Genomic DNA, 19,524 nt, shown 5'->3' with positions numbered 1-19,524 from the left:
TTTACCTTTTCTGGTTAATACATTTTCATTTCCTAATACCCAGTGGTACAAGTTATTTATTGCTGGATAACAAACCACTCTAAAATTTAATTGCCTAAACAGTGAGCTATGTTTTCATGATTCTGTGGGTTTTCTGGGCAGATCTCTGCTGGTGTAGCCTGGACTCAGCATGTGTGGTCAGCTGGAGAGTTGGCTGGGCTTAAAAGGCCAAGATGGTTTCACTCTTGTGTCTGACAGTTGGTGCGGGCTGCTGGCTGGGGCACCTCCCTTCTCCTCCTCAGGGCCCTGATCCTCCAGTGCAGGAGGTCAGCTTCTCCTTAGCATGGCAGTCTCGGGGCAGCTCGTGAAGACTGCCAACAGGGCAGAGGCAGAGGCTGCAAGGCCCCCGAGGAACCCCGGAACTCAGGCAGCCTCACTTCTAACACAAGACCAGCCCAGACTTAATGGGTGGGGAGACAGACTTCATTTCTTTTTACTTTTGTTGTTGTTGTTGTTAATCCTCACCTGAGGATATTTTTTCATTGATTTTTAGATAGGAGGGGGGGGGACAGAAACATCCGATGTGAGAGAGACACATCCGTTGGTTGCCTCCCGCACGACCCTGACCAAGGCCGGGGATCGAACCTGCAGCCCAGGTATATGCCCTTGACGGAATCAATCCTGAGATCCTTTGGTCTGAGGGTGACGCTCTAACTGCTGAGCCAAACCAGCCAGTGCCTGAGCCAGACCAGCAAGGGCTACTTTTTTTAAAGATTTTAAGAAATTGACAAACAACATTGTATTAGTTTCATAATGTTGATGAAATAATGATTCTGTATTTGAATATATTGAAAGTAAGTCTGGTTAACATTTGTCACTATACATAGTTACAGAATTTTCTGGTTGCTGTTGAGATAAGAACTTTGAGGATTTACTCTCTTAGCAACTTTCATATATGTGCTACATTATTATTAACTATGGTCACTGTATGCATTACATCCCAGGACTTAATTATTTTGCAACTGGAAGTTTGTATCTTTTGACTCCTTCACCCATTTCATCTCTTCCCCTCACCTCTGGCAACCACCAGACTGTTCTCTGTATCTGTGAGCTTATTGGTTTTTTTACGATTTCACACATAAATGAGATCAATATGATATTTCTCTTTTCTCTGACTTACTTCAGCACAATGCCCTCAATGTTCATCCAAGTTGCTGCAAGTGGCAAAATTTCATTCTTTTTTAAGGCTGAATAATATTCCTCTGAGTGTGTATATGTGTGTGTGTGTGTGTGTGTGTGTGTGTGTACACCACATTTTCTTTATACATTCATTGGTCAGTGGACACTTAAGTTGTCTCTCAGCCGGTTCACAGCCTGCTTTTGGTGTGTATGGGTTTTATTGTCTCTAAGTTTTGCTGAAAGAGCAGGACATGGGCATTTGCAGTCATTCTTGCTATTCTCAGATATTTTGGGAGCACAAGTGGAGATTCAGTTCTTGGTTGCTGTCATGCTCCTACTCGGATTCATGGCTCAGTAGATTTTTGACCAGGCTTGCTTCAAATATTTGCCTGATTGGCATGGGCTTCTCAAATTGACTAGAGTAGTATAATGTTAGTAGTATAGTGACAGATGCTTATCTTTGACATTGCCATATACGGACTACAGCATTTCTATCAGAAGTGAATATGTGTGATAGTTTCCTACAGTAGGCTTCATCTGGTTGTGATTGCCATTCTTTTGTGTTGTTCCTGCTATCCTGTAAGTTAGGGGTCAGCAGCAGAGAACTAGATGTAGCTCTGGGCTGTAATTTGTTGGCCCCTCCTGTAAATCCATCTGTTATAAGTCACATTTTTAAAACGGTCTACATAATTAATATCTTTTTAGGCTCTATTTTAATTTATGTCTGATGGCATCATATGATTTTGATGGCTTTTCTCCTTTATATATTTTTAGCCTTTCCAACTCTTATAACGTGGAAACCATATCTCTTTTTATAACTTTTTCTGTACCTCTGCATGGTTACACAAGAAATATAAAAATATTTTCATCTATTTTCTTAAAAATTATATTCATTTCAACTAACATTGGGAGGGAGTTCTAATTCTATGTGGAAGATAAAATCTGTAAAAACTTTTTTTTTTTTTTTTTTTGGTGTTCTCTGATCTCTGTTAGTGGTAATTTTGTCAAAACATTAGCTGATCTATGACTGTTTAAACCATCAGAGTAATAATTAGTAGCATTTATAAGACATTGAAAAAGCAAACCACAAAGGTATTTATAAAGGTGATGCTCAGTAGCATCCTCAATAATGAATGCCACCCCGGCCTTATAGACAGTTCTGTCATCATGAGTCATCCTGTCAGTGAGTTAAAAGGTATTAAAAATATTAAAGTTTCACTTTTGAATACTAATTTCAAAAATTGCACGGCTGAGGATACTTGCTGAGGTGGCAGCCGAAGGGTTCATGATACATTGCAGTCTGCTGTATAGAGCCAAGCGGACAGCATCTGAGAAGCTTCCTTGCTTTGAAGTGAATATGACTGATACACAACACTGATAAATTGATGTCTGAGTCAGAAATTTATAACGATTTTGATAAGTAGGCAAGCGTTCGCTGGAAGTGCTGTTAGAATGTTGAGCCAGAGCCCAAAGGAAAACAATGAGATGACTTTGGCCCGACATCAGAAAGAAATTGCCTTCAGGTGTGTATGGTCTCTCGCGTTAGGACAGGTACTTTAGGTACAAGACAAGAAAAAGGAGCAATTGAGAGACTTAGGCAGTCTGGAGGAGGAAGAGTAGGTGGAAATGAGAACCAGAAAGTGTGGAAATTTATGTATGTGAGGCATGTCTAAAGGAAGAGAAAAAAATATAAGAAATAAAAATAAAAGAAGACCCAATAACTGTGCAGGGTGGTGGGCAGGGTTGGGGTGGGGGTCTGAATCAGGAAAATGAGGGACTAATAACAGCTCTTTGGAAGGTGCCACAGAAGAAATATGAGAGAGAGAAATTGTAAATATGAGGGTTTGCGATACAAAGGTTAGATGACAGAGGCCAGTCAGTGTTACTAGAAGTCAGTAGGTGTTTGGAGAGTGAAAGCAGAACAGAGACTCTTGAAAGCAGGAGGCGTAGGCTTGACGCCTTTCTTTCTGTCTGTTGACCCTGCTACTTCCTCTCCTGCTAGCCGATTTCCGGGAGATGGCATGGACAAGATCTAGCCTTAAGAAGGGGACCAGGTCTTTCCGTGGTTATCCTTTTGCATCCTCAATGGAAAACAGTGCTGTTTAGGTCATTTCTGTAGTTTTCAGTAATCTTGAAGGTTTGTAGAACTCAGTATCTCCAGTGGATTTCAGCTTCTCCCTCTGTTAATAGAAACACAAACTAGAACAATGGAGAGGTCTCCAGTTCAACATAAGTCAAGTCAGATATGCAGAGGTCTTGAGCAGTTGAAACTGTCCTTACCTACTAACAATCTATGGTCCTTCTCTCCGGACCGCAGGCCGACGCTCTAACCGCTGAGCCAAACTGGCCAGGGCCCTATGGTCCTTCTCAACAGAGTGAATTTGTTCCATGCTTTTATTTATTTTATTTATTCATGCATTTATTTATTTTTATTTTTTGGTACATGCCCCTAGTGGGAACCGAACCCGGGACTCTCTGGTCCGCAGGCCGATACTCCAGCTGCTGAGCCAAACTGGCCAGGGCATATTCCATGCTTTTAATGGGGTAACATCATGGCCTTTTCACAGTGATGTTAGTGTGAACAGAAAAAGTTGTTGCAAATACTTAGAACTGATTTTGAACACTTAATTTTTTTTTTGTTCTGAAGTGTAAATTTTTTTTTTTTTTTTTTTATCCTCACCCGAGGACATTTTTCCATTTTTTGTTCAGGTAGAGTGGGAGGGAGAGAGAGGAACAGAGAGAGAGAGAGAGAAACATCGATGTGAAAAGAACACATCGAGTGGCTGCCACCCGCACAACCAACCAGGGCCGGGGACAAACTGCAACTGAGGTACATGCCCTTAGCGGGAACCGAACCCGGGTCTCTCTGGACCACAGACGGACGCTCTAACCGCTGAGCCAAACCGGCCAGGGCTGAAGTGTAAATTTTTAAATAATATGTACTTAGAAAGTAATACTCTTGATTGAGAGCTTTTGCTGTTTACCCTAATGTTAATCCAAAAAGTACACTTTTTTACAGTTCTATTGGGATACAGTTGACATACAACATTGTATTAGTTTCAGGTATACAGCATTACTCATTTGATATGTCTCTATTGTGAAATATCACCACAATAAGTTTAGTTAACATTCATCACCTCACATAGTTACATTTTTTTCCCCTTCTGATGAGAACTTTTAAGATCTCTCTTAACAACTTTGAAATATATGATACAGTATAGTTAATTGTTGCCCCATAAGATATTGTCAGACCTATATGAGTAATTTTGTCTTAGGGAGTTTCTAGAATCCTGGAGATTTTATGAAAATCCTCAATTCAAATTCTTAAGATTAATTCGCTGTTTAAAAATCCCAAATTTACTAGTTTAAAGGCTATTTCTCCCTCCTCCAATTTCTGCCCATCGTCCTATACACGCAGAGAGAGGGACACACACACACACACACACACACACACACAGTTTGCTGTTCTGAATCCAAGAAGGAAATATGATTGAGGGAAGGGTAACCCTAAAACAACAAAACAAAATCTATTTACTAGTGTTAAATATCTGTGTAAATTAAGTGTTATTGAAGTGAAATGTAACTTACATCCCTAACATGAAAGAAGTTTGACCTAAAGGAAAGAAACATCATTCTAGTAAAACAGAGAAAAATACATCTTTTTTTAGAAAAGGGGACAATAAAGAATTTGGTATTGTAATGTTAAATTATTTTTTTAAAGGACATGTGAAAGTGTCACATTCCTAGGATTACTAGACGTCGGTGGAAGCCTTGAGCTTTCTAACTTGTTACTTCTCTAGACATGAACTTCACCCGGACCTGGAGGTGAACAGGGCCCTAACACGGAGCCAGCTTGGAAGTGCAGGAGCCCTTGCAGGACTTGAAAGTGAAAGAATAAGTGATGCTCATCTGAGAGGTGCTATGTGACTTCAAGTCCTTCAACTGATTGCATAGATTTCCCGGAGGATTCTTTGGGATATTGGCCCCTTTGATACAATAGGTGAACTGCATCCTGCATCGAGATATAGTCAGTTCTGAGACTCCGTGCTACAGATATTTGCCTGCTTACTATATTTCAGGTTCTTGGATATAAGAGCAAACAACCTAGACAAGATTCTTGTCCTCAGGGCCTTACCGTCTAAAATGGGAGCAGAGCTTAAACAAATTAGTGCACAATTAAGTGATTACCCTTGAAATAAATAGTTGGAAGAAAATGCAGAGGGTACTAATGAGAGCATATAATGAAAAGACTTTATTCTGGGTTATCAGGGAAGACTGTCTCAGAGAAGGGACATTTAAAGTGTAACTTATAAAGAACAGGAGTGAGAGGAGCAACAAGAGGTGAAGGGAAGGACAGTCTAGGCCCAGAGCTGCACCCAGCATCTGCGATGCCTGAAGGCAGGAAGGTGTGCGGAGCGGTAGAGGGCTACACGAGGCAAAGGTGCATCCATTGCAGAGTCCTGGGCAGCAGGCGGCAAGGTCAGATCATGCAGAGCCTTCAGAGCCCGGAGTTAGATGGACTTGGATTTCAGTTCCAGCTTCGTCAAGTATTAAGTGTGTGAACTTGAGCAAGCCACTTACTAATGAATCTATTAGCCTTTTCTGCATAATAAACTACCCCCAAATTAAGTGGTTTTATCACACCATTATGGGGGACTCAGTTGGGGCTGGCCCCACAGGAGGGGTTCTTGTGCCCATCTCACTCTGCTTCGTTTGGAAATAGCCTTTTCCTTGGTTTGCATGTGCAGCTGAAAAGTCAAGTAATATGAGGACTGAAAAGTAACATGAGGTTTTTTTAAACTTCAACTGTGGTGGTCCCAGGGAAGTGAAAGTTGTACGGTGGAGTGTTAGGAGGTGAATAGAGGCTAAGTTGGCAGGACAACTGCCACCAAAGATGCCCACACCCTAATTCTTAGAACCTATGAATATGTTGGGTTACCTGACAAATGAAATTAGGGTTGCAGGTGGAATTAAAATTTCTAGTCAGCTGACCTTAAATAAGGAGATGATCCTGGGTTATCTGGGTGAGCCCAACATAATCACAGTGGTCCTTAAAAGTAGAAGCCGAGGGAGGCAAACCGGGGAGTCAGATGGAGCTGTGACTACACAAGGGTCTGAGTGATGCACTGTGAGAAGTGACTCAGCTGCCACTGCTGACTGAGGATGGAGGATGGGGCCATGAGCCAGGGCGGCTTCTTGAAGATGGAAAGGCAAGAAAATAGACTTTCTCTTAGAGCTCCGAGAATAAATGCAGCCCTGCTGTGTCCTGATTTCAGCCCAGTGACATGCATGTCACGCCTGTCATCTACAGCATAAAACAATATATCTGTGTTGGTTTAAGCCACCAGATCTGTAGTCATTTGTGGGAGGTGAATAGCGGGTAAGTAAGGAGAGTAGTCAGATTGTACTTGTAGAATTCTCTTTAAAGAAATTTTGCCATGGAAGGAAGAAGAAAGAAAAGATGGGACATGCTGGATCTAGGAAGGACAGTAGTGTTTTAAAATTGGGGAGATTGTATGTTTTTGAAGTTTCGCATCATTTGTGCGATTTCGGCGTTATTTTTATGCTTCTGGGAGACACAGCATCAGAGCACTTCATCTGGTACACCAGCTACCGCCACATGGAAGTCGTTAAAAGCAAGTTAATTGCACTGGAATAAAAAACAAATCTCTCTTGAGTGTTGCACTGAAATATCAGTTATATAAGAAAATTTCTTTAGCTTAGTACTAACTAAAACTAATTAGACTCTGGTAGTGCTTTATAGAAATATATGTTAAGCATTTCTAAGCCTTTAAATCATGCTTACATTAAGAGAATAGCTTTTAAGTCAGAATATCATACATTGAATTTTGTTTGTTGGTTTATTTGTTAATCCTTACCCAAGGATATTTTTTCCATTGATTTTTAGAGATAGTGGAAGGGTAGGGGGTGGGGAGAGCGAAACATTGATGTGAGACACGTTGATTGGTTGCCTCCCACATATGCCCTGACCAGGATGGGGTTCGAACCTGCAACCCAGGTATGTGCCCTTGACTGAGAATCAAACCTGTGACTCTTCAGTATACGGGTTCAATACTCTGATCACTCATCCACACCAGCCAGGACTGAATTTTATTTTATTTTATTTTATTTTTTTTTTGTTCAGATCGAGTGGGGGAGAGAGAGAGAGAGAGAGAGAGAGAGAGAGAGAGAAACATCGATGTGAAAGAGACACATCGAGTGGCTGCCACCCACACGACCAACCAGGGCCGGGGACAAACTGCAACCGAGGTATGTGCCCTTAGCAGGAACCGAACCCAGGTCTCTCTGGACCGCAGGCCGACGCTCTAACCGCTGAGCCAAACTGGCCAGGGCTGAATTTTATTTTTAAATCATTATATTTAAACTTAGAAATATTTTTCAATTCTATAAATTGTAATTGATATCTACAAATAATAACAGTAGCTAATAGTCTCCATGTAATAAATGCTTAATCTATGTTTGGCCTAGGATTAACCCTCAATTAAGTTGTCATTTAATCTTCATTGGAAGCTTATGTGGCAGTTGGAATTATTTCTTTTCATATTTTATAGATAGAGAACATGAGCCATTCTGTGTCTAAAGATCATTTAGCAAAACACATACGAGTTGAGATATAATTATTTTCATATAACAAAAATGTTTCTTTTAGTTTAATAAAGTAAGGTTGGCTGTGGGCCAGAAAATCCTAGACTCCTGTGTCCAGAGCCACAGAGATTGGTTTGTTATCAGGCACTACTCTTGGCATCTTCTTTTTTTATCCTCACCCAAGGACATTTTTCCATTTTTTGATCAGATAGAGTCAGAGGGAGGGAGGGAGGGAGAGAGAGAGAGAGAGAAACATCGATGTGAAAGGGACACATCAAGTGGTTGCCACCTGCATGACCCATCCAGGGCCGAGGACAAACTGCAACCGAGGTACGTGCCCTTAGCGGGAACCGAACCCGGGTCTCTCTGGACCACAGGCTGACGCTCTAACGCTGAGCCAAACCGGCCAGGGTTCTTGGCATTTTCTATACACTGTTTCATTCGGTCTTTGCAAGCAACCCTTCAAGGTGTGGATTATCATCTTTGTTTTATGCAAGCAATGCCCTGGGCTCAGGGAGTCAAGAGAGGTACCCAAAACCTCATAGCTGGGAGGAACCATCTGACTTCATTTCTCTACATAGCTCAGCTGTGTGTGTGTGCGCGCGTGTGTATATGTATATATATACATGTATATATATACACCCCCACACACACATACATATATACACACCTCTTTGGTGTACCAGGAACAGCATCATCATCGTCATTATTTTAAGAATAGTTTATTGATTTTTAGAGAGAGAGGAAGGGAGGAAAGGAGAAGAGAGGAACATCAATGTGTGAGCATAACATTGATCATCTCCTCCCGAATACCTCCTACTGGGGATCCAGCCCCAAACCCCAGCATGTGCCCTGACCGGGAATCGAACCAACAACCTTTCGGTGCATGGTACAATGCCCAACCAACTGAGCCATACTGGCCAGGATGATTTTTTGTTTTATCCTCACCTGAGAATATTTTTCCTTTTATCTTCAGATAGAGTGGGAGGGAGAGAGAGAAACATCAGTGTGAGAGAGACATTTCGGCTGGCTGCCTCTGCATGACCCCAACCAGGTCCAGGGACCGAACCGCAACCGATGTTGGTCTGCTGGCCGACGCTCTAACCACTGAGCAAAACCGGTCCGAACAGGATGATTTTTTTTAATAGCATAAAATTAAATGGCTGTGATGTTCGGTTTTTGACCTCTCTTGATTCTTTCCAGTTCTTACTTTTGATTATAATGTAATTAGTTCTCTTAACACATAGCCATGATTGCGTCACCCCACTGCTTAGTCTCCAGTTGACTCCAATTTTACGTGAAGAGGATATAATCTAACATAAACTCCAGCCTCAGCCTTTTCCCAGTCTCCACTGTTGTGCCGATGCCTGTGCTCCAGCTGGTCCCAACAATCCACTCACCCCCTGGAACGTGCGTCTTCCTTTCCCTGCTCTGTACTTGAAAGCTAGCTTGAGTTCAGCTCCAGCTTTCAGAATTTCCTAATAGACAAGTCACGTAATCTCTCTGTCCCTTTGCTTTCCCATCTGCCTGCAGTTGTTTGGCTTAAATGGGAAGATGTCTGTGTTGACTGTAAGCAAAGCATCTACTAGGTATTCTGTCAGCGGAAAGGATTTACTGGCGAAGAGAAAGGACTGCAGTGTGCTGTGTGCAGCCATGGCAAGCCACGTACAAGAAGAAGGGTGTTCTTTTCAGAGGGGAAGAGGAAGTTAAGAGGAGACGCTGTTAAAACCATGCAGCTCTGTCGTAACCATGGAGTTCTTCCCGTAGGGCTTTTGCAACCGACATAGAGTGTGGGAGCTCCTCCCTCAAGCCCTCCGTATTCCTGTCTTGGCTAAGGTCTCTGTCATACATTCTGACACATGTGACGTGTTGAGCACCACCCCTGGCAGGTAGTGTTCCATAGTGGAGGCTGTTCTGAAGTGAAGCCCAGAAAAGTACGAGATGAAACTGGAACATCGTATGACAGAAAGGAAGAAAATGCATGAATGAGGGGGAGGGAAAGCCCTTCCTTGTGGGAGAATGCCACCCAACACAGAGAAGGGGTGGTGGGCTAGGAAGTCACCACTGGGTTCCACAATGGATGGGTGCTGGTTTGAGGAGGAACAGGGTATTTTTACATAGTCTCAATTCATCTCCTCACAGTTTACCAGTTAATTACAAAGGGAAACATAGTAACTTCATATAGTTAGAAAACCTGGCAAACACCATCTTAATGACCCCACATTAATGATGTGATCAGAATTACCACCAATATTGCGAAAATTAACATCATATGCTTCCTGATGTGTTCTGAGACAGGAACCATCATTTCATTGATATTCCTTCCAGGAAAACATAACCTGCATCTATTCATGAGAAAACAGATAAAACCCAAATTGAAGATTGATCCCCAAAATAACTGTCCTAGCCTCTTCAACGATGTCAAGATCAAGAAGGAAAGACTGGCCGTGGTTGGTTTGGCTCAGTGGTTAGGGAGTAGGCCCGCAAATCAAAGGGTCACAGGTTCAATTCCTGGTCAAGGGCATGTACCTGTGTTGCATGTTCAGTCCCTGGCCCTGGTTGAGGTCGTGTGGGAAGCAACCAGTCAATGTGTCTCTCTCACATCGATGTTTTTCTCTCTCCCTCCCTTTCTTCCTGCCTCCTTTCCACTTTATCTAAAAACCAGTGGAAAAATATCCTCGGGTGAGGATTGAAAAAAAAGATGGAAAGACTGAGGGTTCCAGACTAAAGAACTATGATAAAGAGCTATAATAGCTAGTGGGATCATTAACTAGGTCCTGGACTGGCAAAACGTAGCTACAAAGAGCAGTGATTGAGAGGCAGATAACAAAATTTGGGTAGGGAGTATAAATTAGATACTATTTTTTTTAATCCTAGTTACAGTTTTTGACATTGATAGTTGCACTCTGAGTACATGAAAGGATGTTCTTTTTCTTAGGAGATGCATACTGGCAGATTAGGGATAGGAACATGATGTCTCCAGCTCATTATCAGCTGGCTCAGGAAAAATATGCACATATGTAAAAACAGAGACTACTAAAGCAAGTGAAACAAAATATAAATAATGGGTGCATTTGCATAATGGCAATATGGAGATTTCTTTTACTGTATCAGCAAATATTTTTTGTAAGTTTGAAATTATATCAAGATACATTTTAAATATTTTTTTGATATTTTAGAGAGAGAGAAAGGGAGAGATAGAAACATAAATGTGAGAGAGAGATACATCAGTTGGCCACCTCCTGCACAACCCCCACTGGGGATCAAGCCCACAACCTGGGCATGTGCCCTGACCGGGAATTGAACCAGGACCTCTCAGTCCATGGGACGACACTCAGTCCACTGAGCCTCAATGGCTGGGCTCGAGAGAGAGAGATATATATTTATTTATTTATTTATTTATTTATTTATTTATTTATTTATTTAAAACCCAGGAGTAGTTGCCCAGCCAGTGTGGCTCAGAGGTTGAACGTCGACCCATGCACCAAGAGGTGGTCGGTTCGATTCCTGGTCAGGGCATATGCCCAGGTTGTGGGCCTGATCCCTAGTGGGGAGCATGCAGGAGGCGGCTGATCAATGTTCTCTCTCATCAATGTTTCTGTCTCTCCCTCTTCCTTCCTCTCTCTAAAATCAACAAAGAAAAAAAACAAAAACCCAAGAGTCAGGCATTTAGGCCTAGGAAAAACTTCTTTAGTAGGGCCCAGATATAATGGACCGTTTTCAGCAGCCCTCCTAGACTAAGACCAGGTTTCATACCACATTCCTTACAATGTAAGCCCGTGGAACGAGACTGGTGTATGATTTTCCCAAAACAGTGTTATTCAGGTTTGTTGCTTTCTCCTGCTCTGAGTTTGCTCAAGTCATCCCAGCACATCCAGAAAGATGTATGGATTACATATGTTGTCCTTTGTGTGTGTCACTGCTCACAACCGAACATTTGATGAGGTTCAGATTGCAGGCAATTTGAGGTTCTAGTCTCTGGCAAGAATTTAGAATGTAGCTCTTCTGTGCTACCAAATTCAGGTGCTTTTGCTTTAACAGGCAGGTAGATTAAGGTGATAACCTCTTAGGGAAAGTTGTAGGTGTTCCTGTAGGCAAGGCCAGGTACTTGAAAGCCAGAACAGCCCTGGGTGCACTCCTATAAGATATAAATTCGCTCTGAAATTCTATGCCATAAATATGTCAGTGATCTTTTGGGCTTGACCCATTCTCAAAAAAAGATGGAAACATTGTTTATTGTGGCCATCAAAAAAATAGCTCCCACCGCAGAATATCTACTTTTGAGTACTCCGACGTCCTGATGAAATTGCCAAATCTTAGTTGTGAAAAGCGTGTAAATAGCGAAATTAAATGACCAAAGATAGAGAATATTGACTCTAAGCCATTTAAGTATTTGAGAGAGAATAGTTTATCTTTTTCTTACTGTTTTTCTGACAGTAATTAGCAAGACCAATTGCCCAAAGAGGCTGCTCCTAGAAGGTGACAGTAAAGCCGTGTGCAGGGGGGAGGGCAGTTCCAACGCAGCATGAGAAATCACTGACTTTGTGGTCAGACTGCCCACACTCGTTCTCCGGATTATCCCGCTTCCTGGATATGCAACTCTGGATAATGTAGTTGACCTCTGAGTTTCACTGCTCTCTAGAGATCATCCTAATTTCTCCGGGGATAATACTATTATAATAGTACCTACCACCATAGAGCATTGTTTGTGAGGATCACATTAATAATCGTATCCAAGGAGAACAGGCGCATAGAAAGTGCCCCATATCTTAGATGTTAATCACTTCTTCGTCTAGTCCCAAAAGCAGTGAGCTGTGTTAAGATGTAGATTTTAAAGGACAGCCAAACCCTGTTTTAAATCTCTTCATTTTTGTCTGTCGGGTCCTTTCCCAGGTACCTGGCTCAAACGGGGTTACGATGCTGCTCCATACAGTAGCAGGGGTCCGGAGTGTATGGGGAGCCCACCGCGCCCATGTTGTCTTCATTGTCCTGTACACAGAAGCAAAAGCCTTTGAATAGCAATAAAAACTGGACATTTTTCCTATCATACAGAGAACAAAAGCAGTCAGCATCAGCTTTAAAAACAAAAATAAAGAACTTCACCCTTGCAGTTTCTTATGGAAGAAACTGACAAAGACTTACGAAATGTCATTTCTAGAAATCTAATGGATCCATAATTTTGAGAGGGAAGTTACTCGGGGTAGACAAGCCAGCATGGATCAAGAACACACTAGGCAGGGTGGAACTTAAATAATTCTAGTATTATTTTCCACTCACATGCTTTATTCAATCTGCGCTTTTAAATAAGTCTTTTAGATGAAGAACTGTAATTCATGCCCAGTTGGAAAAGGGTGGGGGCGGGAGAATTCCTTGAGTTCTAAAGCTGAGAAGAATCGACTCTCAGATGTCAGCGAGCATCTGGGTTTCCTGCTTCCCCTCACCATGCTGACGCCGCTGCTAGCTCCTTCCCACAGCCTGTTCGCACTCCTGCTTCCTCTGCTCGCTTCCAAGAGAATAACAGATTCAACTCAAATGCAGTAGTATCCCTGGCGTCCTTTCTCAATTTTGTTTTATTTGTTGTCCCACTGCCTGGCTAAGTTGTTTTTAGTTTCCAGGGCAAGCCCCAACCTTCCCCTGACAGAGCTGCTCGATCTCCAGACAAACAGAGACCAGAAGGGCAACTCCAGCGCAGCCTCAGCCCTCAGAGGTCTTGTTGAAAATGAAAACTCCTTGCTCCATTTCACTTTTTTTAAAATCCTCACCCGAGGACTTTTTTTCCCATTTATCTTCAGATAGAGTAGAAGGGAGAAAGAGGGAGGGAGGGAGAGAGACAGAGACAGAGAGACAGAGAGAGACAGAGAGACAGAGAGAGAGACAGAGAGAGAAACATCGAAGTGAGAAAGACATTGATTGGTTGCCTTTTGCATGACCCCAACCAGGGCTGGGGACCCAAACACAACCGAGATACATGCCCTTGATGGAATCGAACCTGCAACTCTGATCTGCAGGCCGACGTTCCAACTGCTGAGCCAAACCAGCCAGGGCGCCATTTCACTTTTTAAACCTCGGAACTGCACCAGTCCAATTCTAAGTACAATTAAGTCCCAGGACAGCTGTCACCTTCCTCCAGCTACCGTCATCTCTCACCTTATGTGTTGCAAAGCAAGTGAGCTCCTTATATCCACCCTTACTGTTCTCAGCACAGCAGCCAGTCATTGATCATATTAAAATCACGTCTCATCATGCTACGATTCTACTCAGACGCCTCCAAAGGTTTCCCATTTCATTCAGAGTCAAAGATGAAATCTTGTAAAGGCCAGAAGCGCTGTGCTGCAGTCCCAGGGGCCATGTTCACACGATCACAAGGTGCAGTGCAGTGCGTGGCACACGGAGCAGCCCCAGTCCCGGCGTGCAGGGCCCTCTGCAGGCTGCCCCGTGCGCTGGCGCACTCACTTCTGAGACCTGGGCGCTCCTGCTTTCCCCGTTCTGCTAGCCGAGCTGGCCTCCTTCCGGTCCCCACGTCTACCAGGCCCTCTCCTGCCTCGCGGACTTGGCACTCATTTTTACTTCCGCCAGGAATAGTCTTCCCCAAATATCTTAGCTCATGTCTTCACCTTAAAATCTTTGCTCAAAAGTCACCTTGGTGAGGCATACGCTGACCACCCGTATTGAAACGCGTCCTCACCTCTCCCCTGGCACTCCTCATCTGCCTTTATCTGTGCTGTTTTTTCTGTCGTAATCATCATCTTCCAACATACTAATAGTATCTCGTTTATGTATGTTTCTTCCTTTCCGTGGGAGTGCAGGCTGTACTGGGCTGGAGATTCTTGTCTGTTTTGTTCAGCGCTGTGCGTACAGTCCCTAGAAGAGTGACTGTTCATGATAAGAGCTCAGGTATCTGTCGAGTGAAATGAACAAACCCTAGGAAAATGTATTACTCTTTTTTAAATATACATGGTTCCAGCCCTGGCCGGATTTTCTCAATGGTTAGAGCCCCTGCCCATAGACCAATGAGACGCAGGTTTGATTCCGGTCAAGGGCACGTACCTCGGTTGCGGTTTGGCCCTGGCCCTGGTTGGGTCATGTGGGAGGTAACCAGTGGACGTGTCTCTCTCACATCAGTGTTTCTCTCTCTCATTGATGTTTCTTTCTCTCCCTCTCTCCCACTGTATCTGATGATAAATAGAAAAAAAAAAAATCCTCAGGTGAGGATTAAAAAATCAAATAAACGTGGTTTTAGATCAAGCAACTTGCTCAAAGTCACACAACTGATAGCTGGTATAGCTAGGATTTTTGCACTCACTTTCTGACATCAAAGACCTGTGTTCTTTCTGACATCAAAGACCTGTGTTCTTAACTACTGAAAATATTTCTTTCCAAGGACATGCAAAATAAGAGGTCAGAATTTGGTTCAGAAGCATCAGTCTCACAGGCTGCGGAGTCAGAAGTTTGAGTTGCTAAATTCTAGGGAGGGGGACTGGAAACGGGAGCCCCAGGTGCGGTGGTTCAGAAATCTGTGTCTGCCAGCTGATTCCTCAGCAGTGAATGCCTGGGGCAGGAATCCAGGTAGCCAGTAGCTGGAGAAGCCATGTAAAGATCTCAGCAGCTCCCACCTCAGGGGAGGCAGAGTTTGGAGTTCATTTCCTCCCAAAGTTCAGGGACTTAGATTTTACATCAAAAGATTTTATTTTATTTATTTTTTTTATCCTCACCCGAGGACATCCTTTCATTTTTTGTTCAGGTAGAGTGGGAGGGAGAGAGAGGAACAGAGAGAGAGAAACATTGATGTGAAAGGAACACATCGAGTGGCTGCCACCCGCACAACACACCAGGGCCGGGGACAAACTGCAACCGAGGTACGCGCCCTTAGCGGGAACCGAACCCGGGTCTCTCAGGACCGCAGGCCGACGCTCTAACCGCTGAGCCAAACCGGCCAGGGCACATCAAAAGATTTTACATCAAAATTCTAGAAGAGCCATGCTTTAGGAGTAAGAACCACATTCCCAGAATCAAAAATAAACCCATAGTATGGATGCATAAATGTCATACTAGATTTAAGTAACTGCTTAAAGGTAGAAAAAAAGTCATTGGTAGTTTGCAGGAATGCTATGTTCCTTTACACTTTCTAAATAATCAGCTTTGTGTTAAGCTATAATTAAAACCCCTTGGCAAGATGCAGAAGCCTTAGCAGGGCATGCTTTCTGCTGGCACGCGCTTTGTGAAATCCATCGCCAAACACCCAGCCTTGGCCGTTGCCTCTGCCTTGTGGAATCCCGAGTTAAACGGGCAAGGGAAACACACACCTGTGCGTGCGTGAAGGTTTCGCTTTGTCCTTTTATCAAATTTTGGTAAGCTCAACAAATGGATATGCTAGTGATACATGCTCTTCATCTTATTTTTAGTAGAAAAGCTTTAAACTATATCTGCGACTAGTTTCTGCATATACATTGTTTCTCACACACAGGAATGTTGTGTCTTAAGGTGGCAGTGGTTAGTTTCTCATGAAACTAGTATCAGTTTGCCAATAAATGTCTTATTAGAGCCCGTTATGAGCGTACTTGTGTTGATTTTTGTTGTTGTTTCTTCATTTATTTCTCATATAGCCTTTTTGTCTCTTACTTCATGACTCCTCTTGAGATAACACAGGGAATGGAAAGGGGAATGGAAGTCGTTTAGCTTAGGTGTTTTGATTGGGCCACGTCTTGCTACTTTTACTTCTGGGTTCTGAGGAGCAATGGGAAGGCTACCTGCTACCTAATATACATTTTTGGAAGAGTACATAGGGAATTCTGGAAAATGGAGAGTCTGCTTAAAAATAGTGATTGTTAGCCCACAGACCGAAGGGTCTCAGGTTCGATTCCCAGTCAAGGGAACATACTTGGGTTGCAGGTTTGATCCCCAGCCCCCAATGCGGAAGGCAGCCAATCGATGTGTATCTCTCACATTGATGTTTCTCTCTCTCCCGCCCTGCCTCTCCCTCTCCCTCTCTCTCTTCCTCCCTCCCTCCCTTTCACTCTATCTAAAAAATCAGTGGAAAAAATATCCTTGGGTCAGGATTAACAACAACAAAAACTAGTGACTGTTAAAAAGGAGAGATGGGCTTCTCCTTCGTGTCTTGTTTTGTTCTGTTCATTTTTATTTTCGTCATTGGAGCTACAGATGCTTCGGTACCCCATGGCAAGTTCAGTACCGTGGGTGATGGTGGAGGGTTCTGATACGCTGTATTTGAGAAATTGTATTTAAATATATGCTGAATTCGTGTAATATTTAATGACAGTACTCTATGCAAATTCATTTGATTGTAGTTTAGGGTAGTCATTATCTAATGAAACTGTATTACTATATGAATTTAGTAGTATATTTCATATGAAACTGTATATATACTAAGAGTTGTACCAAAAAATCATGTATTAAAATCTGTGCCTTATGGTTAATCCAAAGTGATTAAAAGGAATACTTTAGTTTCTGAACACAAGTCAAAGACAGAAAAAATATATTTCATTTTTAGATTATATAAATGGTGGAGAACTTTTTACTCATCTTTCTCAAAGAGAGCGATTCACAGAGCACGAGGTGCAGATCTATATTGGAGAGATTGTGCTCGCCCTCGAACACCTCCACAAGGTAAGATGCTCAACCTTTGGGGTTTCTCTTTTTGAAAAACTGCTAACTGACGTCATGATGGAGCTAAAAGAGCTAATGTTTTTACGTGGCATTGTTGTTGTGGCCATTGAGAAAGCACACTTGTAGCCTGTTAACCAAGTTTCTCAATGTCATAGTTCTCTTTAAAAATCGACTTTCCTTTAGTAGTTCCTGTGATGCAGATTTAAAATGTAGAACCTGAGCAGTTTTTTCCCCCATGGAAAATCCTAATGCTTATTACAAAGTATCATCAGAATAAAATTGTTTGTCCTTCAGCATCAGTCTGTCTTAGTTTCAGGTGTGCAGCAGAATGTTCCCCTGATATTTCCAGTACCCACCCGGCACCATACATGGTTATTACAATAAATGTTTCATCCTTAAAATAATCATCAGGACTAAAGCAGAAGCCATGTGTGTTTCCGTAGCAGGGACCTACTCCAGCAGACCGCCTTGCGTCCTCACAGCGCTTCTCCTGACCGGGCCGGGGAGTCTGAGTTGTCTGAAAGAAGCACCTGCCTGGGCTTCCCGGCTCTCCCCACTCCGGCTCTCTTTCCCAGCCTTTGTCCCCGAGACCGTCTCTTACTCCCCACCCATCGTCTCCATGTAGCATGAGCCCGTTACTAAAGACTTTCAGTGAAGTTCAGGTCTGTGATGCTGTTTGAACTCTAGAAAACTGGTTTAGACTTTTTAAAAAATACTGTTTCAGATACTATTAATCTTGATCCAAGAAACTTTGACTCAGAAAACTTTTTTTTAACTTAATGAGGAAGCATTCTTGTGGCACAGACGGTCAGCATGTAGCCAGGGTCAGCATGTAGCCAGGCGTGTGCCTCAGGAATGGAGAGCTCGGAGCGTTTCTGCCGGAGGCGTGCGGGACTGCGGGGACAGCACAGCCCCGCTGAGCTAGGGTGGGCAGGCACACCGTAAACCACTCTGCTTGTCAGTGCTCAGGTCCTGCGCAGCTTACAGACCAGCACAGAGAAGGAGAGAACGGAGAGAAATGAAGGGGGAAGGCAGGATGAAGGATGACATTTTTAAAGGGGCAGGGAGATTAGAATGGCTAGATGCAGGCAATGGATGGAAGAGGCTGTGAGTGATGAGAAGACACAAGAAAAGAAGTGAGGGGTCAAGAAAAGGGCATATCCAGCCCAGAACAGTAATGAGACTGGGCAGGTGGAGGGAGATGGGTCCAGAATAGGAATCTTTTGGGTTTTTTTAAAATCTTCCCCGGAGGATATTTTTCTATTTATCTTCAGATAGAGAAGGAGGGAGGCAATGAGGGAGATAGAGATCTATGTGAGAGAGACACCTCGACTGGCTGCTTCCTGCATGACCCCGAACAGGTCAGAGACTGAGTCACAACCGAGGTACCTGTCCTTAACTGGAATCGAACCCGAGACTCTTTGGTCTGAGGGCTGATGCTCTAACCGCTGAGCCAAACTGGCCAGGGTCAGAATGGGAATCCTAAGGGGAGTGAATGGAAAATGAACAGCCATGGGAGGGAAAGAGAAAAGGCCCTGCGGGCAGGGCTGCAGGGCTGTGGAGAGGAAGGGGGAGCCAGAGGGAGGGAGCTGAACTGCCATGGTGGGGACGGACGGACATCTCTGTTTCCATAGACTTGTGGGTGTGGTGACAAGCTTTATGCCTACCGTTATTTTTGTGGGCTATAAAGTAGTTACGGTATCTTTTTATACATCGACCAAATTGGGCCCAGGAATAAGCAGAAAAGATCTTTGCGTTTTATGGTTAGGAGTTTAGATGTAGTTTTTTATGTCATGAAAATGATGGTGGAAATCACCATAAATTCCAGAGTAAAAACTAACAGAATACAGAGCTCTGATGGGAAAACTTAGTAAATTCAGTTTTTAATTTGTGTGAAAGCTTTAATTCTGTTTATTAAAGGAAAATCCGTGAACATTCTTGAAACAGGGTAATCAGAAACACAGAAGTAGAGAACATGCTGTGCACTGGATATAAATGTAATTGATATGGAGTGAAAGTAATCCAGCAGGTCAGATCTCAGTGAGCTTCTCTTAATCTTAATACCCTAAAAAGATACATACAAAGTAGTATAACACAAAGCCAGTTGTGTTAGTCTTGATAGAGCTGCCAGCACTG

The 19,524-nt window shown here is 43.1% G+C and overlaps 1 protein-coding gene across 12 annotated transcripts in view; it reads left to right on the top strand.

Annotated features, from left to right (window-relative positions):
* RPS6KA5 (ribosomal protein S6 kinase A5) overlaps positions 1 to 19,524 on the top strand; it is a 150,929-nt gene that overhangs the window by 66,849 nt on the left and 64,556 nt on the right. For 9 of the 12 annotated variants that reach the window (XM_036243666.1, XM_036277084.1, XM_036281265.1 and 6 more), the window contains one exon: positions 17,273 to 17,388. The exons of 1 other annotated variant lie outside the window; for it this stretch is intronic. In XM_036243666.1, coding sequence (XP_036099559.1) covers positions 17,273 to 17,388 — 116 coding nt within the window. Of the gene's footprint in view, positions 1 to 17,272; positions 17,389 to 17,890; positions 18,051 to 19,419; positions 19,429 to 19,524 lie in introns of those variants that run through there. 2 more of the 12 variants (XM_036282076.1, XM_036242931.1) reach the window with 2 other exon arrangements.

Source organism: Molossus molossus, unplaced genomic scaffold (genome assembly GCF_014108415.1).
Source record: "Molossus molossus isolate mMolMol1 unplaced genomic scaffold, mMolMol1.p scaffold_m16_p_1, whole genome shotgun sequence".
Lineage (NCBI taxonomy): Eukaryota > Metazoa > Chordata > Mammalia > Chiroptera > Molossidae > Molossus > Molossus molossus.
This window is presented reverse-complemented; position numbering and strand designations above follow the sequence as displayed.